At 43.5% G+C, this 25,956-nt stretch overlaps 2 protein-coding genes across 4 annotated transcripts in view; both read right to left on the bottom strand.

Annotated features, from left to right (window-relative positions):
• Positions 1-10,809, bottom strand: part of LOC139927029 (estrogen-related receptor gamma-like) — a 29,307-nt gene extending 18,498 nt beyond the window's left edge. The window contains exon 1 of one of the 2 annotated variants that reach the window (XM_071918999.2): positions 10,625-10,809. Coding sequence is in view for 1 of the 2 variants with exons in the window: in XM_071918997.2 (XP_071775098.1) it covers positions 2,302-2,357 (56 nt within the window). In the remaining variant the exon portion in view is untranslated. Of the gene's footprint in view, positions 1-2,301; positions 2,745-10,624 lie in introns of those variants that run through there. The other variant, XM_071918997.2, reaches the window with a different exon arrangement.
• A 577-nt stretch (positions 10,810-11,386) lies between these two features.
• On the bottom strand, positions 11,387-21,229 carry gpatch2 (G patch domain containing 2). Of its 2 annotated transcripts, none has more exons than XM_071919013.2 (10): positions 21,095-21,229; positions 19,951-20,194; positions 18,607-19,157; positions 18,275-18,339; positions 17,280-17,477; positions 16,132-16,252; positions 15,439-15,478; positions 15,153-15,217; positions 14,854-14,942; positions 11,387-13,638 (listed from the first exon to the last, which is right to left on the bottom strand). In XM_071919013.2, exons 1-10 carry the CDS (start codon positions 21,142-21,144, stop codon positions 13,469-13,471), a joined length of 1,593 nt encoding a protein of 530 aa, XP_071775114.1. In that variant the 5' UTR covers positions 21,145-21,229; the 3' UTR covers positions 11,387-13,468. The 2 variants fall into 2 exon arrangements, with proteins under 2 accessions (XP_071775114.1, XP_071775115.1); XM_071919014.2 differs by having other exon boundaries at positions 18,610-19,157.
• Between the last annotated feature and the right edge of the window lie 4,727 nt (positions 21,230-25,956).

Raw genomic sequence — 25,956 nt, 5'->3', positions numbered from 1 at the left:
ATCCAAAACAACTCTAATTGCACCTTGGCAACAAAGGCTAAAATGCAGCGTGAAACGACAGACAGACAGAGAGAGAGAGAGAGTGAGAGAGAGAGAGAGAGAGAGAGAAAGAGAGAGACAGGAGGGAGTTAAAAGGGAGGCAGACAGATAGAGAGAGTGTGAAAAAGCCGGGAAGGGAGAGAAAGAAAGGGGGGCCGTTGGTGTGGCTCATTAACCTGGGGTGTTGAAAGAAACGGAGAGAAGGCAACACTCACTTTCAAATGAGCAGAGTCATAATGCAGACAATGACCCACCGGATGAGCGAGGGAGGGAGGGAGGGAGGGAGAGAAGAGAAGAGACAGAGAGAGGGAGTGGAAAGGAAAACAGCAGCGAAAATCTGGGAGGAAAGGGGAATATAGAGAAAATGAGAAGGGAGATGGAGGAGAAGGGATAGAGACAGTGCAGAGAAAAAAACAAGGAAAGACAGAGAGAAAATGAAAATACAACACAAGACAACAGAGATTCATGCAAAACCACAAAGAAACACAAACACTAATGAACTCCTGTTGACCGGAGCTAACCCTATAGCCCTTTACATATAACCCCGAACCCGAGGACAAGTTATTTGGGTCAGTGGGGTCTCAGAAGTGTTTTTTTTTCTAATGAGCCAATAGGAGATGAGCAGGGATCAGTGGCACCCCCAGCCAGCCGTAAGAGTCTTAGCTGGGCTCGGGTTGAAGCCGTTCGCCCGGAGATGAGATGCCTGTGGCTAGAGCTGGACCTGCAGGGTCTGGAGGCACGAATAGCGTGCCATACAGGGGGATGAGCTGCGGCTGTCACTGCCTTTTCTCCCGTTCTTTATCTAGTTCCCAGTGTCACAGGCAATCACCCGACCTGCACATCCACATGTCTGCTGTCTAAGCCTCTTTCTGTTTGGTCCCTGTCTGTCTCTCTCTCTCTCTCTCTCTCTCTCTCTCTCTGTATTTAACTGTCTGTCTTATTCCTCTCTGCCTCTCTCTTTGTCTTTCTCCTCTTACGGAAAGTTCATTTAGTTTCAATCCCAAAAAGCGCTTGATGAGATACGTTTTCGGAGGGAGTGATCACGCCACAGCCGATAAAGACACGGTAGCGTCTGAGTGATAATGAACGTGAGTTTCCGTGATTACAGAAAAGAAAGGCAATCGAAAAGCGGCGTCAGAGTGATCTGAATGGTAATAAAACAGCTGCTTGTCACATCTTTTCATACGCTTTCATGCTCGCATGCTTTGTTCATGTCAGTGTATCTTTTCACTAGCCTTGGCTGACCTAGGCTGCAGTCTCAAATTGCCGCCATGCTAGGAATGACTTCCTCCAAACTGGCCTCACCACTCACCGCTCACCAACAACAAACAAGAGGTAAACAAAGCACAACCGTAAGCAACACAAACAAACCTCCACAGCTGCAAGCACAACATCACATCTAAGCTTACCTGGAGGATAGAGGATAAAAGCATACATTTAAATCACTTTACATTATAGAGCAGTAACTCTAAGTACAAGTACTAGAACATCCTGTAGGCCTATGACTGGTAATTAATAGCGAATATTTAACAGGTTCATTCAAAGACAGATAAATGCCAATGATTAGGACAGTGTTGTAAATTGTAATGACCGGATGAGCAAATATTATAGAAGTGGTTCATTCCTTTTCATTAAAGTTAGAATGAATAGTGGTGATGCTTAAGCACAAGAGTTAAATTGTGTCGTGTGTATACTTAGTGCTTCTCAAATCTGGAGAATTTCCTTCTTCTTTTGTATTAACTTTCTCCATCGCTCTCCTTTTTCCCTTTTCTCACTTTTCTCACTTTTCTCACTGTCTGCCAGAATCCCAATCTCCAGTCCTCTTGTGTGCTAAATAGTTGTATAGCTTTTCTCACAGTACACAAAAGTGTTATGCATGGTACTGATTCATGGCATGAACTGATCTGAAGTTTTAAGATCATCTTGGGAAATCAAGAGCAGGGCAATACCGGCGCAGTATTATGTGTATAGCACAAAGACAAGAATATCTGCTTCAGCTAACGTGTGAGCAAGCACGCGCGCACACACACACACACACACACACACACACACACACACACACAGAAATGAGCATCTGAAAGAAAATCTCATCTAAGTCATCATGAAGAAGCTCTAGTCATTATTACTGTGCGTGCCTCACACAATATTGTCTCCCTTTGCTATTAAATTGAAAGAGACCTGTGTGACTCTTGACTATCCAATTTGAGAATACACACTTTTGCTTTGTACACTTAGTTTCCAGTGAGAAAGTGCAGTACTTACTCGGTGTCAGAGTGGTAGGTGAAACACTCGGGGAGGTAGAGCTCGACTAAATCCATGTGCTCTCTGCCACCATACTCCGAAGAGGAGAAAAAGCTTCTGTCCGGGGAGCAATCTCTCTGTTTTTTATCTGTGACTGTCTCTATTTCTGTGTCTGCCTCCTCTGTTCCTCTGTTTTATTTTCTCTCGCTCTTGCTTCGCTACAGTCTCTGCCTCCACGGCTCTCCTTTTATGAATTGCCTCTCTCACTTTTGCCTCCACTGTTTGTCACTTTCTCTTTACTCCGTCTCCTCACTTTGTCTCCATCTATTGCCCTCTCCTCTGTTGTATCGCACTCCCAGTCCCTCTCATTGTCTCTCTGTCTCGCTGCCTGTCACTCACACTTCTTACCAACAGCCTCAAGCAACTGTCTGCCTTTGAAGTCCTGAGTGTTGTGACTAGCTGGCTCTGTGACAAGGGTGTCCAAGCCAAGCCGGCCCTCATGAATATCCAGCCAGACGCTTTGAATGGCCTTCCCCCAGAACGTAAAGCTGATACTTAATTGGCTCCCCTCTGAGCCAATGAGAGCCAGCCTCGGACTGGTGCAGGTGGCTGTGGCAGGATGGCAGGGGAGAGCATGTTGGGTATTTAACAGGTTCTAGTTGTCAGACAGCGCTTGATATGGAAAAATAGAAAACAGACTCTCAACTGCACAGAGATTTCAGGCTGCTAGCAGCTAGAAAAATGCTGTCTAATTAATTCAAGGAGAACATAACTGCAGCTGTAATTATTTTGATGGGACAGTTTGTGGTTATCTTGGAGGGAGACTCACCATGCTAGCTGATACAACAGGAAATACAATACATACTTAATCTGTGTGTGTAAGTTTCAAGTTAAAAAGAGTATAGTGATATATGCAGTGTTTCTGTGAAAAGCTCTGTTTTTGCGGGTAATAAATTATCACAATATCTGCCAAGTTATTACAGTATTTGTCATATGGCTTAATCTGTTTTTGAGGTTAAATAATGGTAAAAGCATCATCAGAAATTGGTTTCCAGCAGTACAATTACTTCTTAAATCCTTAGATCCTTAAAAATATCTTTAATACCAGAGTCATGCCAAATTATCTAAATATGTATGAAATTGCATGTAATGAGCAAAACATTTCTGGCGGAGGATCCCCAGCTCCACCCGCCTTAAATGTCCACACCACTGAAATGAAATCGATGCCTGGATGCGCTTATGCACAAAGACACGGAAAACACATAAGCACAGTTACTTTGTTAATAAGCCGTAATTGACTTACTGCAGGTATAGTAGTGGAGTGCTAGGAGAGCTTAAACCTTTATCTCATTATCAGCTACGGCTATGCGCCTAATGTGATGCTTTCACCTTTCAGTGACACACACGCACACACGCACACACACACACGCACACGCAGACACAAACACACACACACACACACAGAGAATGAGAAACGCAGCAAGTAGTACTTGGCACACAAAAAGGTAACAGGTGCAACAAGATATGGTCGACAGAATCAACACCGTCTTAACGGTGTGACGGCGTTCCATCATTAAACCAGACGAACAGGATGCAAGACTCCAGTTTTCTCATCTGTTCCGTTTTTCATTTGCTGTGTTTTCCAGTTAGACTTTCCAATGATCAAATTAATGTTTTCATAGGATTTCTTATGTGTGGTGCTGTCAGTAACCCTGGTCAAAAAACAGTATAATAGCATAACATAAATTAACTTGATTTGACTGGAATTGTACAAATATCACAATCAGTTCATCAGTCATTTTGTAGTTTACTAATTGATGCTTTTGCTCTCATTTCTCCTGTGAGATTGAGGCTGAGCAGCCCAGTGTTAGATGAGTCTTATGTAATCTGTGATCTACATCCTAATCCATTTAAGAGACAGATACCTGCGTGACCACTCAGTGTTCGTGTCACCAAAAGTTCCTCTTTATACAGGATTACAGACACACACGCACACACATGCACATGGCATCACATACGCACACGCAAATACACACTGACAGCAATAATCACACATGCACATTTACAGTATTCTCTTATACAAGTTCAAACACCAAGCCCACATTTTTTTCTTTACTTTCTCATGTGTGGCTATAAAAACTGTTCACCTCCCCTGAATTTGAGCACATTTCATTTATTGGGTATTGTTTTCGTATATGCAAAGAACTCAAAGTGAAAACAAAATTTCAGAAATTAAACATGAAGGAATAACTTTCAAATACCATAAAATCTGAATTGAAAAAGGTTTTTTTGCCCCACTCGTTTCATTTAGGCTGAGTTTGCCCAAGATTTTATATCATTTGTTAGTCCAACTTCCTCTTTTATATTGTAGTTAGGAATGAATAAACGTTTCCTTTCCACATTGTGCTAATTCTATCTGTATTAATGTATTACACAATATCAGGCTCCTCTGGGATCTGAGTGGGTAGAGTAATGGAGTATTTTTCCTCAAGGTACCAGCACAGGTGTGGAATAATGTGGTTCACTATTCAAGTCCAGCAAATACCGTCCTGAGGTTTCAAAGAAAAAAAAAACCACCCACCACAATAAATTGCACCCAGTAACTATGCATGTAACTATGTGAAAATACAGTGGGTTAGATTTTCCTGTCCAATTTTCTCAGTTCACCTCCTCAGTAAAATTAGAGTGGAGTAAGAGCTGAAAACGCACCATGTGTCTTTTCACAAACTGTGTGGTGATGGAGGAAGGATTTTTTCTTTTTTAAACCTTAGAAAGGGAAACGTGTTCCATCAATGTGAGTCCGCCCTACCTCCTAAAATCCCACAGAGATGTAATGAAGGGCGAACACCAGATTTTCTACCAAGAAAGGCAGAATTAGAACAACGCTGGAAGGGAAAAGATTGTTCACCCTGCCTGAGTACAAGCTGAAGAACGAATAACATACTGTACGATATGAAATGTTGGACTGATTTTTTGCTTAAGTGAACCGAGGGGTTGAGAGCACTTCTTGTAGTTTCCAGTCAAAAAATCCCCAAATAAATGCAGTTTGAAATAATATTGTAGCATCAAAAACATGCAAAAGTCAAGGGGAGTCAGTACTTTATAAGCGTCTATAAGCGTTTTCTTCTCTCTCTCTCTCTCTCTCTCTCTCTCTGTCTCTCTCTCTCTCTCTCTCTCTCTCTCTCTCTCTCTCTCTCTGTCTCTCGCTCGTCGACATCGTGTTCTGAGCCGACCGCAGCCAAGCCAAACTCCGCAGGAATGAAATCACCTGCACTAATCTGTTGCTCAGATAAAGGCCAGACAGCAGACTGCATGGAGTGGGCCTTATCTCATTATGCACCACATGAAACACCTCGCCCACAGGAACAGCACACCACATTAAAGCGGCGTACGCAAGCACACAGCTTACACTCATACGCAGACATACGCATACACACACACACACATGCACACACCAAATAAATGAAAGAAAGAGAGAGAGAGAGAGAGAGAGAGAGAGAGCACATTAAACAACCCACCACTGTAAGATAAAAAGTGTGATTTCTACTGGTAGATAACATATACTGTAGTTTTATATCTCTATCATAAAGATACTGAAAGCTAGAGTGTCTGCAGTGAGTGCTATTATCATATCAAATCTCCTAAAGTTAATGTATCGCATAAAAATTATCTACTCAGGAAAATTATCTTCAATAAACCATTTAGGAAACCAAATGTTGACATTATAGCGAAGTGGCCCTTATCTCTCCAGTGGCTTTTAGTTTGGCAGCTGCCGTCAATGGATCCTTTATTCACTCCAGCCAAGTTGTGGTGTTTTTCTCATATTCATACAGCAGCTAATTCATCCACCCGGTCTCGGGCGAAATTAAAACAAAGATTAATGATGTTATCAGTGGAGCTGATACCTGAGAAAGGTTGATATTTTCCTTGGCACCGGCGGAGCGGTCTTGAGACGCGCCACAACAATAGTAAGGCACACTTGAGTCAAGTCAGAGTGGCGTCTGGTGAACCACTTCAAGGTAAGAACACTTCTGAGTAGTTTATTTTCTCTGATAATTTACTCATTACTGTTTAACATGTTCGGCTCACTTCACAGTGGCTCTCTGCCTAAGCTTGATATAATAACACTGAGAGCTATGGTTCAAATATGAATGAACAGGTTATAGACTCAATAACTGCCATATGATGCATTCATTATGCTTTCTATCACCTGATTATCAAAAATGTATCATCAAACAAGCTCAACAAATTCAGATAGACTGGACAATGCTTTTTGTGGGATCTTTTATAAAGGAGTTTTTTGAGGTAGCCTACTCAATCCGATGGTATCTCCTGCTGAATGTCACACAAGTTTAAAGTTTATTTGAGCAAATAAAAATGCTAAAACAGAATAGAAAAAAAGGCAGGTTGCACAGGTGAGATTAAATAAAAATGGCTTATAGTGGCTTGTAAAAACATCTCAACTCAAAATGACCGAAAAGTCAAAATGACATCAAGCAGAAGCTAAATAACAACAAAACTCAACGAGGAGGAAAACGACACAAACCAAAACTAAATGCATAAATGACAAGGAAGGGGAACTAAATATGTTTCAAATAGGCCAAATGCAGAAAATGAAATCAAACGCGCGTGGTTACAGTTTAACATCAACCATATTTTTCCATTGCTGAGACTGAAGACAGGAGTTCGATAGCTGCTCCAGAGGGACGGTGCCTGGAACCAAGCACCAAGCAGCCAGCTATTGACCACAGGCCAATCTTATCTGTTTTTCTCTGAAGAAACGGAAAAGGTATGGGTAAAGCAGGCACCCCCTGCATCATTGAAACACACACACACACACACACACACACACGCACACATACCCCCTTCTCATCCCTAAACTCATACCCACCAAATCTCAGCCTCAAGGGACAGCTGTCGGATTGACTTCCAAAACTGGACAGTCACTGTGCGACTCCAACCCCCACCACACACACACACACACAAACACACACACACACACACACACACACACACACACAAAGGCACGCACAGAGTTCTCAAACCTCCAGCCAATACATTAACATCAGCCCTCCGACCTAGGAAGTGTAATCTGCTTAGCTTATGCCTGACTCACAGTCATCCATCAATTACTGAGACAAAGAGGGAAAGTCTATTGACACTGTGTGCAAACACCATTGTCTCGCCACACCGACATAGTACATACCCTCTCAGACACTTAAATGGTTTACAGAGGGGGGGGGGGGGGAGATGGAAGGAAGAAGAAAGGGAGACCGAGAAAAAAAAAAAAAAGAGAAAGGAAGAGGAAGAGAGAAATAATAAATGACAGAGAGGGAGAAAAAGATATATATAGATGGAGAGAGATTGAAAGAGAGAAAAGAGATACAGCATGCAAATAGTTTGACCATTCATTCTGTTTGCATGCTTTACAGTCTGATGTCTTTAAATAGATGGATGGGAGGGAAATGATACCTAGAATGATGGATTGATTGGCAGATGAGCACTTGGAAGAGGATCGGTGTATTGATCTGTCACACACCGTGTAGGGATCAGGGGTCACACACACACACACACACACACACACACACACACACACACACACACACATACAGATAAGTGGGAATAGCGCGTCCGTGATCGGTGTCTTGCCAGTAGCCGGTGGGTGTGTGTAAACCTTAGAAAGCCTGTGGGACGAGCTTAAAGCAACTTAACCATAGAAATGTCACTTAGAGCCACTGGGACCCGCTGCTATCCTCAACGGGTCAATGGTCTCCAAATGGTTTTCACTTATCTCTGGATCCTATGGTCCCACTGGGGACGCAGTAAGGAAGTGAGTCACTGCTGGGGAATATATATGCAATTGCAAACCCACAGGAAGGCATTTAAGCAGTCAGGATTGCTTATACCACATTAGACAGAAAGAAGGGAAAGAATTGCATTAGGTGTGCTTTTGAATAATCATTGACTATTTTTGACTAATGCACTTTGAGACTTTAAGAATGAACAAAATTGCAGAATATAGAATGCCAGCGTTGCCATAGCTTTTATTCATCTATAGCCAACATGCTGTAGGTTTACCAAATAACTTGGCTGGGTTGCCCCCTAGTGGAGGGATTTTTTCTTACCTTTCCCAACAAGCGGGCATCAGTCTGGCTATTCATAATGCAGCATATTGCCTTGAATTGACCACAAGTTTGGTAAGGGCTGATTAGTTAAAGCACTGTTAAGGAATCTATCAAAGCATATTTGATTGAAGTTAATCATGCACTCAGGTTTATATAGAGAACTCTGATTATGCAGTGTGAACCATTTCTCTAAAGAAGGTGTGTACATTTCATCGTCTCTCCATCCCAGCATCAAGATATGTTTCCTTCTGGCAGGTGCTCATCTGTATTCTTAGACGATTATGTAACCAAGTCTCTCCTAACAACATAATGTGGATTAGCACAGCACAGTCCCTACATCTTCTCGACAAGCAGCGTCGGATTAACCGGTCAACTTCTGGTCTCCATCTCCGTCTCTGACATTACCCACAACCCCTGGCTCCGCGCTCTCGTTCACGCCTCTGTGTCTCTGTGCATTCCGGCTATTTCGATACGGAAAGAAAGAGAAAACAGGACACAAACAGATGTGATCCGCACACAGACATGCTTTTTCAAGTTTTAGCTCCCTGTCAGACACACACACACACAGATGCACACACACACACACCTGGTTCCCAGGCCTGTCTCAGGTGAGCAGCCGGCGGTGCGGGCCTGACACACATGGAATCCTGGGAGTCAGCAACCACACACCTACTGCTGATGTCAGGAAGTATTATACACACATTCACACACCCACAGAAAGACGCACACACACGTGTACATACAGTATATAGGCACACACACACATGCATGGGAGAAAAGAAGCATGCAGTCTATCTCATCATATCACTTTTATCTCCACAGGTGGCAAATTTAGCCCTCTGGCTCGCTGTCAGCATGTCTGCAATGAACAAATCAACATGGACACATACAGGGAAGCCAGCAAAGAGCTATCCTGTCATATCTGTTCACACTTAAAGTCTACCACACGTTTATTAATTTACCTTTTGGCTATCTCTCTCTCTCTCTCTCTCTCTCTCTCTCTCTCTCTCTCTCTCTCTCTCTCTCTATCTATCCATCTATCTATCACTCTATCTCTCTCTAGCCCAACACATTCTGTCAGCAGCTCCACAGGTGAGCTAGTCTCATCTCACCTCTGGCTTGCAAGACTTGACATTGTGTCACAACATAGGGGTCTGATGCCAGTACTCCCCTCGCTCTCTTTCTTTCTCTCTCTCCCCCTCCGTCTCTCACTCCATCTTTTTAATCCTCCTCTCTTTGCCGCCTTCCATACTCCCTTCTTTGTATTTGTTTTTTTTTTAATACCCAATCATCTTCCTTGAAAGCTCTCCGTCTTTCTGACGAGGCCCTCCCTCCCTCCTTCCTCATCTGACCATAAAGCTGGTTGGGGCTGCACCCATGGGCGCTGCCGGGGATTCTGGGATCTCGGGCAAGATGCGACACCGGGCCCCCAACGCGATGAGTCTAACATAACACCTCACCTCTCTGAAGGGCCCCTCCCCACCTGGGTTGGGGCCCCCCTTAAAGTCCCCCACCCCCCCCTGGTCGTACCTCAGCCAGTTAGCCAGCCTAGCACAGTCCAGTGAGTCCTGGCCACGCCAAGGTACACCAGTCAAAATGTAATTTTCTGCAAGATTACACACGATAATGACTCGCTTTGGAGGGACGCCATAAATGATGGCTTCCAATTATAGATGTATAACTATCGATCTGTCAACAGAACCAGAGAGAGAGAGAGAGAGAGAGGGGGAGAGAGAGAGCAGGAGGGAGCGAGACAGAGGGAGAGAGAGAGAGATTGAAAGGAATGTTATGTTTACTGACTTCCTGATAAATACAGCAAAAAAAAAAAAATGCAGCGTATGCTAACTGCAGAAACACTGAATAGCTAAACAACAATCGCTGAAGTCCTTACAAAGTCCCATAACCTTAAAAACAAGTACCAACAGTAGAAGATTTTCTGGAAGCCAATAAAAGCCTGAGAGATGGTGGGTTCACCTGGGAGCAGGGTAGACCTATACCACCTGGTCACACACACACACACGCACACAAACACACACACACGCACAAACACAAACAGTCGCATGTACACCTCCCTGTTCCCACATGCATCCAAATTCCACACTGTACTGTATCTTAGCAGACAGGAACAAAAACACATCGGTCCATCCGCTGCATTAAAATAAACCTTTGCATCTTGTGTTAGTCCCATTGCCTGTCACATCGCTTTGCCCAGTACTCACTGTCACAGTCTCATCCACTGGCTGCTCCTTCCCTCTACAGCTGCAGTCAGTCAGTCAGTCAGTCTCAAGGACAAACGCTCCAGCTCTCCTCGCCTCCGGTCTCTGTAGCTCAGCGATGCAGCAGCGCACGCACACACACACACACACACACAAACATATGCGCACACACACACACTCTCTCTCTCTCTCTCTCCTCTCACAGTGTCTCACTCTGATCCAGTGCTGAGTTTACCTACCTACCTGCCTGCCTAGCTTGCTCGCAGGGGAGTCCTGAGAGAGTGTCAGACAGAAACTGTGTCTAAGAGAAACACTCTGTGCGTGTGTGTGTGTGTGTGTGTGTGGATGGGATGGGGGTGTGTGTGTGTGGGGGGGGGGGGCGGGGGGGTAGAGGACACAGCCAGCATTCCCTTATATGCAGAGGGAAGAGGGAGGTGGGTAGAAGGGAGGGTAGAGGACACACAGCTCTCCAGTATTCCCATAGATACAGAGGAGGGATTTCTATTGCAGCCTTGCAAAGAGAGAGAGAGAGGGAGAGAGAGAGAGAGAGAGAGAGACAGAGAAGGCATCATATTTCAGCGATGTTGAGTCAGCATGTGAATGTGATGCATGTGTTGATAGAGTTGGTAATATTTAGAGGGCATGTTCTTAGGCAATAGTGGAATAAGGGCGCTTTCAAAGCAGTTGTGTGTACTGTATGTGTGTATCTGCATGTGCCGTCTCAAAAACACCAAAACTAGAGAAGTTCTCCCGGTTTGTATTTAATCAATGAAATGTCATGAATTTCATGTATTTTTCTTGCCACTGGAATATGATTGAAGATGATATTAGCTTTCATATCCTTGTAACAGAAACCCATGATCGTGTTGAAAGGCTGATCTCTAATCTGCTGGTATATATCTGGCACATAACTTTGCTTCACATTGGCCATAAAATCAGAGAAATATGATATTTCAACAGGTTTCATTTTACCGTCCTACTTCAGTGTAATAAGTGATCACATACTGTAAAAAATAAGAAATTGGTTTGCAAGCCATTTCGAAGTATGAGAAACAATGGTTTCTGGGTAGCAGCTAGACCATAAAACCAGGTAGCTTTGTGAGAGGTTGGAAAAGAAATTGGGGGCAGGTAGACACCAGACATGGGTCAAAGATTATCGAATGAGCATTTGTTGTAACCCACCTGGGATTTGCCTCAAAGGACAATACAAAGACTGCCGGATAGTTTAGGCAATCACAAAAGTTAATTTTATATACTTTTGTCATTGGCAGCTTACCTGCCACTTATCTTATTGTCCTGATGGGGTAAACACCACCCATCTGGGACTCCATGGTTGCAACAAAAGCTAAAAGTTGTTTGCAAATAACATTTGGCCCATGTGTGGAAGACACAAATACTAAGTGTTACAGAGAAATCTTGCTATTACCAGGGTTCGGCTACACATTTTATAATTCAAAATTACATATTTCTTCCAAACCTTAATTTCTTGCCTGTATTTAAAGTGTTTTTTAATCTGCATTCAGTACAATCTATTCTGATGGTAGCAGGGTAATATGCTAACTAGGCCATACTACCTTATAAAGACACAACACAAATATCACAATTAATTGAATGACAATGGGTCTACAACTAGATCAAATATGTAGTTATATGTTTATTGGCGTAAAGTGTATCTTTAAGAGATGGAAATTAACCAATTTATTTCCATACTTCTCCAGATTTTCCATACCTGCATGGGAACCCTGTAATACATTTAACTTTAGATTAGTCACATATGTGAAATCACTGAGCATGGGCTACTGTATATACTGCAGTCTGCAGTAAAAACATGTGTCAGTAGGAGAAAAATCATCCCTAAACAATACCAGGTAAAATAGGACAGTAAAGAAAAACGTTAGCGAGGCTGAACCTCATGTGCTCAAACATTTGTTTATAGTCAACATCAGTGGAATCCTGCCATAACCACAGCTGCACATGCATACATAGTGGTGCTATATGAAAGGGGAATTGCAGTTTCAAATTTGATTTCTTTTATGGATAAATAAAAACATTCTGCAGTGTTACTGACAACATGACTTTTTCCTCCCAAAAATGAACAATAAAGTTGATGGGAAAACATCCAGATATCCTAACACGCATCCATACAGTGTACCCTAAATTAATTCCAATAAAACCGTTTTAAAAAAGGACCTAGAACTGAACCTCGAGGTATGGGCCAATTCGAATAGTCTTTAATTCCAAACTTCCTGTGCAATATCAGACAAACCCATTTATCTTGAAGTCTCTAACCAATACCACTGATTGAAAAGAAACCACACTATCATCATCAGCGCACTCTGACTGCAGTGCTGCTCCCGGTACGTGGTCAACTTCAACATCGCCCCCATTTCTCTGGCCTGTCACGCTGGCGTCTGAGGTAAAGGGTCTGAGGCGGAACGCCAGTTTAACACTAACAATGAGGCATGAATGTCATTTATTTTCTCTGACATGGAGTTTCTTGCAAGAGGCGATGTTTGCAAGGAGTCTCTTCTCCAGCTCGGTTTCATTCAATCATGGTCGCGTTTCATTCTCTCCGATTGTGTGAGCAGGCTGTGTAGATGTCCTAGGCCTCTTGCTGTTTCCCCAATATGGGAAAGTTTGTCTTTTATCACAGACTCCATTCCTAAGGCTCGCTTCTCCTGCAGTTACGTCTCACTCTTTCCCATCTCGTGACTCACATTGCTGGATTACTCTGGACCCCGTTTCATTGTTCATCACCCTAAGCAGCATTTAATCTCCGTCCTCCTTGTAGCTCTTGGGATGTCTCATCGGAGCCTGCCTCGGGTTCAGGATGCAGAGACCTGGGGCTCAGTTGAAACCTAGGCCTGTGCCCTTGGGTCTCTGTGTGGCCCGGATGGGCTCGGTCATGCCCCTGCCCTCGGGACCCAGGCCCATCCCCGGGCTCCAGCCCATGCTCTGTAGCATGCGGCTCCCCATGTTTGTCTCAGGAATGGGAGCCGCGTTCTCCCCCACCACTCCTGAAAAGAGAGGGAAACATGTTAGCAGAGAGACGGGGGAATTTGTCAGCTTGTGTGTGTGTGGAATAGCAAACATCTTTATGTATCGTTTATTTTTATAGGGGCATGCCTACAACAACATGCTGCAAAAAACATTATGATGGATCATAGCGTTAAGCTAAGGTTAGCTAGCTTTCAGTACCCATCCTTTGGGCATCCTTTGAGGTTGGAGCACATAGATGAGGTTAGAGGGGCAGGGTGGAGCACTGTCAGTACCAGAAATCAAATCAGCATCCTTCAATTACAAGGCAGCCTCCCAAACCAACCTACCAACCATTTGCAACATAAGCATGTGCTATACATGACGATGATAAGAGGAAGGGGAGAAGCAGAGAGGTGAAGAGATAAAAGGCATACATGATTTATTAAGACTTGGGAGCTGGCTCAAACTAAGCTCAGCTAAGCTCCTCTGAAAACAATCCATCTAAAAAAGCGATATATAATTGTACAATCGTCTTAGACAAATTCCAGTCAAAATAACATTACTGTGTGTTGCAAAATACATCCAATGAGGGGAAGTACCCATTCCATAGATAATTCCAATCCCTCTTCCTGGAAGTCTAATGGGTAATGATCCCAGAGGCTGACCTATTACCCCTTTATTACCCCTATTACCTCTTTCTAGTATGCAGGTAACACCATTAGGCTTTTCCCTCTCCCACCCCCAACACAGCAACTGTCCCAGAGGTAAGGGGAGTGGTTTAGAAGAGAGGGGGGGGTTATACACAAGTACGATTGGCTAAGAGGTAATCCAGTATCTCTGCTTTGACGGCTTGACCAGCCAGCTGACTCTTGTCCAACATAGCTTAGGAGGAAAGGGGGTTAAGAGCTAAAGCAGGGTTTAATGGCGGGAGAGGGAGGGGGAGAAGAGGGGAGAGAGAGCGATGGGAAGGCAGAGGGACATCCTTTCCTCAGTCGAACCTTTTAAGACTGTGGGATCAAACCTTCTCTTTACTGTTTCCATTCAATTGTCTCAATATCAGTACAAGGGAGAGGCAGAAGGCGAGGAGGAAAAGGAGGCTGCTTAATGTACTGAGCTCGGCCGGGAGAGCTAACGAGGACAGGAGAGGGGGAGGGAAATGAGGGAGAAAACGAGAGCCAAAAAGACAATAAACGGAGCAGTTGGTAAAAAGTGCCAGATGGTGCGCTAGGTATGGCTAGGTGTGTGTCCAATACCTGAGGGGGCGGTGGAGCCGAGGGGGGCTGCTTTGCGCCTCCGCTTGACATCCCCCGTGCACAGAGAGCCTAGGTGACCACTGGTCTGTCTGCAAAACCAGCACAGAAACAGAAAAAGAATGCAGCGTTAGCATTACCTCAAATAACACTACTACAAGTATTTGTTTACATTCTTATTTGTTCTAAAAATATCATTAAATGGTGTGGAACCAGGGAGGAGTTAATATGTCGACGGGACTGCAGGAAGTAATGGAAATAGATAGTAATGGAAATTTCAACTCTGTTCTCACTGTTCTCACCTGCTGGCTGTTTTTACCGAACAGCTTCTCCTATGTCCTCTGTCTGCCCGAGAGTCCCAATGCAACTAAAGGTAGTCAGAGGGAGTGGAAAAAAAAGAAAAAGTTAAAGTTAACAATCAAGCAGCAATTAAATCATTCTTGTATTAAGAATAACACAAAGCTGATGATGCAAATTTAGCATTGACTACATTGGGTCCTTGTATTATAAGATCAAAATCTAAATGATAGAATGACATTTCCTAGCAATTTGAATGAGAGTGGGAAGAAGTGAAGAAATGTCTCTCACCTGTCCATGTTCTCTCCTAGAGCCCTGGCTAAACCACGGCCTGTTGGAAATAAAACAATGTAGTTTAGGCCACACACTCACACCAATACAGAGTTCCAGAGACACAAAACAAATTAATATAAATCATAATTTCTTGTTGTAAGTGAACTCTGATTGTTTAACGTATGTTAAAATGAAAAGACTGACTTAAAATATTTGTGTGCGCACAAGTGCTTCCCATTATTAATTCAACAGTGGCAGGCCACAACAGCAAGAAATTTGCCTTTAGACAAAATCTGATATACAAAAAAAAAAAAAAAAATCTGAATTCAATCCAATTCCTCCCCAAAACATACACAGGCATAGGATCGATTAGCAATAACAATTTGATAGAAATACATTATCCATATTAGTGCACTGTAAAGGTAACAGTCTGCACTAGAGCAAAAACTGGGATGGATGTTTAACCAATAATATCAAATTAACAAAACTGACTCCCTGTCTGGTCTTGTCAATTGATGCGTGTCCGTGTAGTATACGTTGTGATTTGTTTTGTGTTTTATTTTACTTTTATATTGTGAGTTTTCACCAATTTTATTATGGGATTTTATTGTGTTGTTCCTTCTTCCAACCTGGCTGTCGGCAAACCAAATTTGTTTTACAATTAAGTTTGAATTGATTTCTGAGGGAATCAGTGGTTTGTGAGCCACTCACTCGTGGGAGTCCTGGGCTTGTCTCCCCAGTCTGTCGCTGAAGCCCTGGCCCGAGCCCCCCTGCAGCCCCCCCTCAGAGGCCTGCTGGTTTCCATGGAGACGACTTAGCCTGGCCTGGAACCCTGATCAACACAACATGGGTTAGTCAGCAATTAAACTCATGACATGTTTTTTGAAATTATTACATTAATTTGACCATTATAACATTCAAGTTCAGCAGACAGTTCCCACTGGAGTAATACTTACTAGATCAAATTAACAAGAGGCACATGTGCTGCCTAATGCCTCACTATAATCACCATGATATAAACATGACCAGTTATGCTAAGGTCATTAATTAAGCGAATTAGTAAATATTCCTACGTCAACATACTGGTCTTCACATAACACATGAGTGGTATTAATATGAACTCAGTATTTTAAAGCATGAAGGTCAAGTCAAGAAAATCATTTTTTCCTCATTAATATGCACATTTATGCAGCAAGGTGCTACAGAATCTAATCAGATCATCTACTCTACAGGAGGAACCTAAGCTGTGGTGTAAGTATGAAGTTTCTATCATGTATTGTTCTTGAGTTATTGTGTTCACAAGAATGTGTCTATACACATACAGACAGACAGACAGGCAGACGCCACCATGACGACACAACGTCCCACATACCATGTACCATGGTGGCGGGACACAAAAACAATCCATGGACAACACAAGAACGATTTACTGGCCCATCTCCATCTCCTTCATACTATCTAATCATCTGAGAAATGTCTGCTAAGAGAATATTTATTCTGTTGCTTTAATACTGCATGTTGAACCCGGGTAGGAGATTTCACCATGATTTTACCACCACACACTTCACAGCTATACTACATTGCCCTGCTTTGTGTGTGCATGCAGCGCTTGCCTCCTACTGGTCATGAGTGAGACTGCAACAATATTGCAACATTTTATGTGACTGGTTTATAAAAGCCAATCACTCCTTTTGACTCCTATTACCTTATTTTATTTTAAAAATCTTTTCAAACCGCCTTCAAAAGCCATTCCATTTCTTCCAGTACCTGCAAAGTGTCTGAGTTCATAAAAATCATACTGTAGCTCTCAAGCCAAGTATCCCACCTGTCTGTTCCCTTTAGGCCTGCTTGCTGCCTACCTCTCTGTGCTCCGGGGCTCATGAGGGGGAAGGATCCGGTGAGGATGCTGTTGAAGACGGGGTCAGCTAGGTCCAGCTCCTCCGACCCCGCCTCCCTCTCCCACCAGGGAACCACCCCGGCCACCCCACACGCACCCCCGGGCCCTGAACCGGAGCCCGGCTCGCCCTCGTAGAACCAGTCGCTCTGCTCATCATCACCTGGAAGGGAAAGCATGAAAATATGACCTGACGTTCATTGGCAGTGGTAGAGATGCAGTGATCGTAGAAGGCCAACTTTTTACATGTTTGCTACTCTGTTACTGCACAGTTGCTCCACACTCCAGAGAAGTTGTTTGCAAAATCCTGATGTCCAGCACTGATGTAGGATAAATATAGGGTGAGGGACTTTTGCCAGTGTATAGGATTGACTGGCTTGGCATCACAAAGGTAGAAAAATGTTTGTTTTGAAAACTTGTTGTTTCAATGGGACATTTAGGATTAAACCACACCAGGAGGAGGAATATGGATTATTCTCACATTCCTATTGGATCTTCAAAACTGGATAAAGAAGTGGTCAGGCTTGCACTGAGATCATAATTCTACGTAGTCTGGATGCAATCAGTCACAATACAGACAATGTAAAGACATGGAGCGGGAGAGCAAAGAAAAAGTAATAGATACAGATTTAAATAAATACAGCCCCAAGAGAGGCATAACAGCCATTTTCAGGCCAGGTGCGGACGTACAGAGATGTGATCTCATACAATGAAATCTGACTTGTGGTGTCAATCTGCCATATATAGAGATAGCAACAAGCCTCTACCCCTTACTTTTAATAGGGCTGTGTATCGCTGAGGAAAAAAGCATACCATTCTTTAAAAAAAACAAAAGGTAACCTAGCCCGAATTTTTTAAAAAACATTCTGCTGCTGTGCCCAGTTTTTTAGTTTGAGCCACTGTCCGCCATACATCTGTGCATGGTCCTGGTGTCAATCTGAGTAATTTCTGAGTGAGTACCTTGCCTTCCCTCATCATTGGTGTAGAGGCCTCCATCACTGCTGTTACTCACACTGCTGGTCTCACTGACAAAGAAAGAGGAAGAAAAGGATAGGAAAAACTACATTAAGGACATTTCAAGCAACAAAAATTTATCAAGTTGAAGCAAATAATTATTTACCAGAAGAAAAACTAGTTAGCACAAAGTTTCTCCTCACCTCTTGGCATACACTCTCCCTCCCTGCCTCTCACTCACACACACACACACACACACTCACTCACACACACACCCTGGAGCATCAACAGTGGAGCCGCACGTTCTGGAAACACAGGGTAAGAAAAAAAACACTAACCACCTGTCACTCATGTCCTCATCCGAGCCCTTCTGCTCCTCCAACTCCATCTTGTCCTTGGACCCTTCCGTTGCAGCTGAGATGGGGTCCTCACTCTCCACCACCACCCCTTCATCTGCAGCCTCCACTCCCAGCCTGTGGGCGGTCAGTTTCCTCTTCTTCACCCTGCTCTTCCCTCCCCCTGGCCCTGCCATCCCACCTCCACAGAGCTCCATAGCACCCCTTCCCTCAGCCGCTACAACCCCAGGCAGCCTGGCCCCAGCGTGGGCTTTGGGGACAGGCGGGGGCCCTAGAAAGGTGGAGGAGGGGGCACCCGGTTCCAGAGGTGGGTCTACAGCCATACGTTTGACCTTACGTCGCCGCCTCAGGCTACGGGTGCCCTCTGCGGAGCCCAGTACACCCAGGTCATCCTGCCACAGCGGGCGCTTGTTTCGGCCCATGTCAGCTGTGAGGGGGGTGCGGCGTTTGGGGCCCAGCTGTTCATCTGAGTCGCTGTTGTCGCGGCCATGGCTGTTAGCAGCAGAGACACCTCCTGTGCTGGCACGGTAGTCCTGCAACACATGTCAGTATGGTAAATACTGGATTGCGATATTGACGCTTAAAGTTTGAAACTTGAAAATTTCAAACAGGAAGATTTAAGCCTAAATTTCATTTAGGCCTCAACGATAGAAGAGTGAGGCTAAATTTATGAAACATTTATGAAAGCCTGTTGTCACTGTAAAAACTAGTGACTTCCAGTTAGAAGAATAGGACCAAAGCATTGAACTGGATTAGAGTTGTAATGCTTTTGCACCAGTGTGGGATATATATAGTGACTGGTCAAGACGTAGCACAGGAATGGAGGGGAAAAACAATCTGAGTTCACTGTCTGGTCTTGTCAACTGATGTGTGTCCGTGTAGTATATGTTGTGATTTATTTTGTGTTTTATTTTACTTTTATATTGTGAGTTTTCACCATTTTTATTATGGGATTTTATTGTGTTGTCGCTTCTACTAACCTGGCTGTCGGCAAACCAAATTTGTGTTACAATTAAGTTTGAATTGATTTCTGAGGGAAACTGTGGTTTGTGAGCCACTCACTCGTGGGAGTCCTGGGCTTGTCTTTTTTTTTTTTTTTACCCCCCTTGGGAAATTCCCTCTTCATTTGCCCTCCTCCAGAACACAGGGTGAGCTACAGAAAAGCGCCTCTGGACCTGGTAGGACTTTCTGAAGTGTCTTGCTCAAGGACACTCCAGAAGGGCGGAGCCTGCAGACACAGGGCTTCAACCTGGAACCTCCTGGTTGAAGAACGGACTCTGTAACCACTAGACCATCTCTCTCTTCCATCCACTCACTCTCCCTCACCTTGTGTTCATCCACACTGGACTCTGAGCCCTCACTGAGGTGGCCCGTCTCCCAGGGTGGGTGGGGGTTGTCGGACCGTCGTTTTCTGCCCCGCCGCTTTCGGGCCTGCCTCTTCAGCAGACAGCCCACGGCCAGTGCGTGGTCCCCTCCATCGCCAAAGCCACCACGAGCTGCCTGCTCTGAGCTCTCCTCCAGCGCTGACACCAGGTCATGGACCAGCTCGTCCATCGTCCGGCGAAAGTGCCTGAGGTGGAGGGAAGATGGAGGGTAATGTGGAGCCTGTTCTCACATGAAATAACAGTAAATTACATGGCTAGCCACTTCAAAGCATCCGAAGAAGGCAACCTGTGTAATTGTTATGTTTTACAATCTGTTGGTGTGTAGTGTGTGCAGGGAAAGTATGGGTCCTCCGGGGACATTCAGTGCCATAGTAGGCCTTCAGGAAACCTCTCTGTGTGTGTACTATAAGTTGCTATGTTTGCAGGAAAAGTACGGGCACCTAGGGGACATTCAGTTTTCATAGTAGACCTTAAACAAACCCTCATACATAGGTCGAGAAGACTAGCTCTCTGGTCAGCAAATTATGCTAAGAGACGAGCAGTAAATTACCTTAGACGTGGGTTGCTATTAATTTCATAGGTTCAAGTTAGCTAGCTAGCTAGTTGTTTTGATTTGACGTTTTCTCTCTTTTCGTCGTGTTAAATGTCAACACTGGATGGATCTTTTGCTACTAACGTGTCTGACTTGATTTAACAGCCTGCAATGTCGTTAGTAAACTCTCTTGAAACGAACATTAACACTAAGTTACTGTGCTTGGGTTCGCTTGCTGTCGTCGTTAGCTTGATAAGCTACCTAACTCAACTACAACAAATAGCCAGCTTTGATCTCGTAAAAGCTAATAAACCGATGTCATAAAAGCTAACTACCGCTAAATGACAACCTTCACAACGTTAAAATATGTTACTTTTTAACTAGTGACTATCAAGAAAGTAGCTAAACAACAAAGGAGCCGTTTAATATCCTTGGCTGAGGTGATCTTAGCTACTGGCTAGTTAGCATAGCTAGCGTACTAGCCGGCTGATTCATGAGAGTCGAGTGGACGTGAACAATATGTTACGTCTCAGTGATTTCAAAGACCACCTACCAGCCTGTTCCCGCTTTACCGATGGTTTTTAAATTAGCCGCACGGAACATTAAAGCCGCCAAATGCCAAATACCTTCAGCCAGAAACAACGGACACACATTTACATACGACAGACACCATTCTGACACAATAGCTAACGTTAGCTAGCTAGATCAATATGCGATGGAGGAGGATACCGTGAAAGCAGCAAGAGGTATGCTGCCTTTATGTGCTATCGGAAATATTAGAACTACGGCTTCAGCGCACATGAACACCCAACAAAGTATACGACTGGGAAAAGAGGTAATTTTGTATGATAATCGAGCTGCCAAGATTTTAAATTTAGGGAGAGTATTGTAGCCGTGATGCGCTGTTATTGGTATTAGTATGAGTATTAATATTAGTATTGGTATTAGTATTGATACATCAATGACATACACATCATTCTTCATTCTGCCACTGCAGCACAAAAGTAGCTCTGTGCCACTTGATTTATAAAATAAAACAATAGCTTCCAAAATACTTTTGTTACTGGGTCCATTTTCTTATTATTTCTGACCAAAGACACTTGAATGGGCGACAAATCGTTTTTAAAGAGTTTAAACTGAGTCTTTAAAGGCAACAGCAGGTCCTGGCCCCTGACAACGCATGTAATTGCTTCATGTGAGCGCTAGAGGGCAGTGCTCTATTGGAGAAGGATGCAGAAGAAGAAACTGGAGATGTATCCAATGGTTGCAGCTCATTTAGCAGTCAGCAGGCCTATCAAATATATACCAAAGGTCAACAGTTTAATCAAATCAGTGACAACAGTGTAATATTAATTACAATGGTTATGGGAACAGGGAGACTTGGACTTCACCCCAATGCGACAGGTGCACTGGTGTTATGTTAATGTCAGTGACTGCCCCACAGTCAACATGGGGTCAACATGGGGTCAACAGCGACAACAGGTGTCACAGCCTCAGTGTTAACTAATGAGAAATTTACACATTGAAATAACTGTGAGGCACGCATGAAGAGTGGGAATATCGTGCCAAGGTAATAGGTCGTCTGACTGGTATGTGTGTGTATGTATGCTACTTACAGTAGCATACTGGCACACAGTCCTAACATATGTGCCTCCCCAAATGCCTAAGAAGTCAAAGCGTCTGTCGTACGATGACCAGTCGAGGCCCTTCTCAGGTTTCTGACGGGGGGTCCCAGGTAAATTTAGTAAGACTCTGTTCACCAAGCACACACCGCACTCAGACACTTGACACACTCCCAGAGAGGAGACACGCTCTCTAAGGGACAGAATCAATTTGAATGAGCTTGACAGTTCGTCAAACGACTGCTGCAGACACCAAACCTGTGGAGCTTTCGTACAGTTGAGCTTATAGCGAAGGCCTGAGAGAGGTTGAGGATCCGCAGCTGGGATCGAACATATGATGGAACCATGATATCGATAGAGGACTTTGAAGAGTTATATGAGGCTGAACACGATGCCACTGACACCACCTGGAGCTGGGTAAAGTAGTTTGTAAATTCCCTGCATGTGTGGAAGCCTTATGAGAAATGCAGCATGATGAATTATGGGTAGGAGAGAGCACATCATGTTGAACTTCACCATCATGATGAATTTCACCCTCATGATGAAAGTGAAGGTGAAGGAGCAGTGTGGAGTGCATTCTTGTTTCATGCAGTTTACATTAATTGATCAGCCAAATCATGTTGGCTTCAGTGTCTTCCGCTACTTCTCCTACAAGCCATTAATCATCATTATCTTATTAATTTCCTTTTGTGTTGCAACATCCTCCACTTTTACATAGATGCTTTTCAAATGAAGTGAAATACAGAAGAAAGACAGAGTGTGTGTGCGTGTCTCTGTGTGTGTGGATATGTGTCATGCATGTTTATGTGTGTGTATGGATCTAACCAGGCATATCAGAGAGAGCGAGTGTGTTTCTGGGGGGAAAGTAACTGGCACGGCCGGCCTTAAGGCAGCTGAGACAGCGAGACCAGGGGTGTGTGTTTCAGAAATCCCCCCTGTAAGACGATCTGATCCGAGTGCAATATGGGGGGGAGAGGGTGAGAAAAGAAAAAGGGGGTGACGGGGGAATGAGAGGTGAAAAGGGGGGGAAAGCTGGGTGGAGATAGGTTGATGGATCAGGTGATCTTTTCACTAACGCTGCACTTTGGGTTCATCTAGTTTGAGAGAAGTGAACACTTTCTTTCCAAAAAATGAGACCTTTGTCATACAAAACGATTGTTTGGTAGAGAATTAGGTAGAGAATAACTTTTCTGTCTGAATCCAACCTGTTTTGGAACTACTGAGAGTGAAGAGCAACTTAAGTTCATCAAGTCCAAAGTTCTGGACCATGTGCCTATATGCAGCAGTTATGATCAAAACACCCTCATGGATGTTTATGGATGCTTTCATTTCTTTTCAAAATATACCTGCTTTATTTCTTCAGTCAGACAGTTTTACTTTCCTTACTTCTTTACACCCATTATCAAAGTTTTGTCTAATTGTATTATCAAAGTCTCTCAAAGTCTCAAAATCTTTTCACAGTCTACAGCCATAAACCATCAACAATATCCTCTATGTTTTTTTCCTGCTGGGTATTAGCAAACCCTTATTTACTCAAACAGATTAAGAGCAAACTGTTTGTCCCTTTTAGTTTCGTATTAAATCTCGGCTGTTCCAGTTAATGTTGCTCTCATGTCTTATGACTCTCAGGCCAGTATCGCCTGAGCCAATCAGAGGCTCTGATATCAACCGAGTCTATGAAAGGATTATGTAATGGATTTGTCAAACCAGCATGCCCTTGTTGAGGCAAGTGAGATGACGCTGAATCCGAATGACTAATATGCAAGTTTTAAAAAGTTGGTCTTCGTGTTTTTGAAGTCTTGAAGCACCTTAGAGTTAAAGTTAAGTTTATGGTGAAATCTTACAGAACAGCAAGCAATAGTCCCATCATGGTGGAGCCAATTGGGCAGACAAAGTTTGGCTGTGTAACGGAGAGCAAGGTGATTGGTCAAGCACTGAGCCTAGAAATAACCTATGAATAAGAATCTTTGTTATTGAATAAAACTAGGTGGTGTAACACCTAAATGTGGCGAGTTGTTGACTGGCTGGATAGTGTAGTTGAGCAACAAACAAATGTTTCCTCTCTCACAGGCTTAAAAATGTTGGCCCCTGTTCTGCTTAAAATCACTTTGTTTACTATTTCTTGGAAGATATCTGTAGGCTAAACAAATGGTTGTCCTACTGCAACGTGATTGGTTCTCAGAGAGTAGTCATCTCAGAAACGATGGCCGTATCCAAAGCTGTGATTGGCTGAATGTGAGACCATACCGGCCAAGACACGCCTCCCCAGCAGAGAGGACTAATTTTTGACTTACTTGGTATTGGTAGATGAGGTCAGCTTACAGGTATCAAATGAGGTCCTTTCTAATTCTGTGTGTGTGTGTGTGTGTGTGTGTGTGTGTGTGTGTGTGCGTGTGAATGGATGTAAAATAAAGTAAATGAAAGGGATTTGAGGGGTTTTCGAAATTTCAAGCAAATACAATTTTGCATATATTTGTTATACATTTGTTTAATGTGGCTAGGAATTCAGATATTTCTCCTGATGCTAAATCTCTTGCCGGGTGTTTTTCTGACACCCTTCATATCAGATAACATCTCAACTTGCTTCTTGTAGCCCGATACTGGTCTTGGCACTCACCATAGCACATGTTGAAAATGAAATCTCTATCATATGATGTTTGGGTCCAGCCAGCCAAATCGCATTGGCTGAGTTCAACTCTTCCTGGCGAAGCAACTTGTTGTTGGAAACATGTGTAAGAACAGCTGTGTCGCCCATGTATCCTTTGATTGGAAAGAAACCAATGACATTTTAGAGCTTGACCCCGGGACAGCCTGTGCAAGGCATGTAGTGGCAATAATACGTGCTGACCAAAGCATAGTATTGGAATAAGATAATGTGTGTCATCCTGAGTTATTAAAGGGTCAACATATTTGCCTTTGAATCAGGAAGGAGACAGATAACTTCACACTGATGTGTGTAATGCTCCTGACATGCAGATAGCCCCAAAGTCTTGTGATGAGGAAGCATTAGAATACGTTTTTCACATGTCAGTCTAACTTGCAGGGTAAGCACACTACTCACAATTATGAAGTGTTTGTTTCAGTGCAACAAATGTGTTAAAAATGTTCTCTAAAAGGAAACGCTGAGCTGCATCTTGAGTGTGACTAAAAGTGTAGCAGCTAGTGGTCTTGTCCCAGAGGCTTAGTGAAAACTCGTGATAGAATGAAAACCAACTTTTGCTACAGCACACTTTCAAATTTCCCATATCTGAAGCCATCCACATTTTCAGATGAATGACGTTGATGGACAGAATCGGAGACCAGATGAAAGGACACTTTACATAACTGATATACAGTGAAATGAAAAACTAGTCCACCATGTTCTACCCATTCATAAAACTGCTTAATGTCAGGTCACAAGTGAGGTCAGGTCAGGCTTGTGCGGGCCGCTGTGTCAGCACTTTTAAGAGACAAAGTTCTCTGGAAACACACCGAAACATATCTAAACCTGCAAGGCCAAAACACACACATGTACACACACTAGTGAGTCAGCTTAGAGCTCAGACCAGTAAAACATGAGACACTACAGCTGTAGACTGGCAAGCGACGCGGTGACGTGTTGTAAACCCACATTGTGAAAGACTCTCTGCCTGTTACCTAACACGTAATCAACCTACACTCAGTTCATATGACCTACAATCATAAAACTATGTCAAATTCATCAGTGGAGTACTATATTGTTGTTTGATTTATTCACTTCATTCTCATTGGTGTTTAAAAACCATGATCCTGTGTGACAAAGTGAATGTTTCAA

This window comes from Centroberyx gerrardi, chromosome 18 (assembly GCF_048128805.1).
Source record: "Centroberyx gerrardi isolate f3 chromosome 18, fCenGer3.hap1.cur.20231027, whole genome shotgun sequence".
NCBI classification, from domain to species: domain Eukaryota; kingdom Metazoa; phylum Chordata; class Actinopteri; order Beryciformes; family Berycidae; genus Centroberyx; species Centroberyx gerrardi.
Note: the sequence above shows the minus strand (reverse complement) of the source record. Positions and strands in the feature narration are given on the sequence as shown.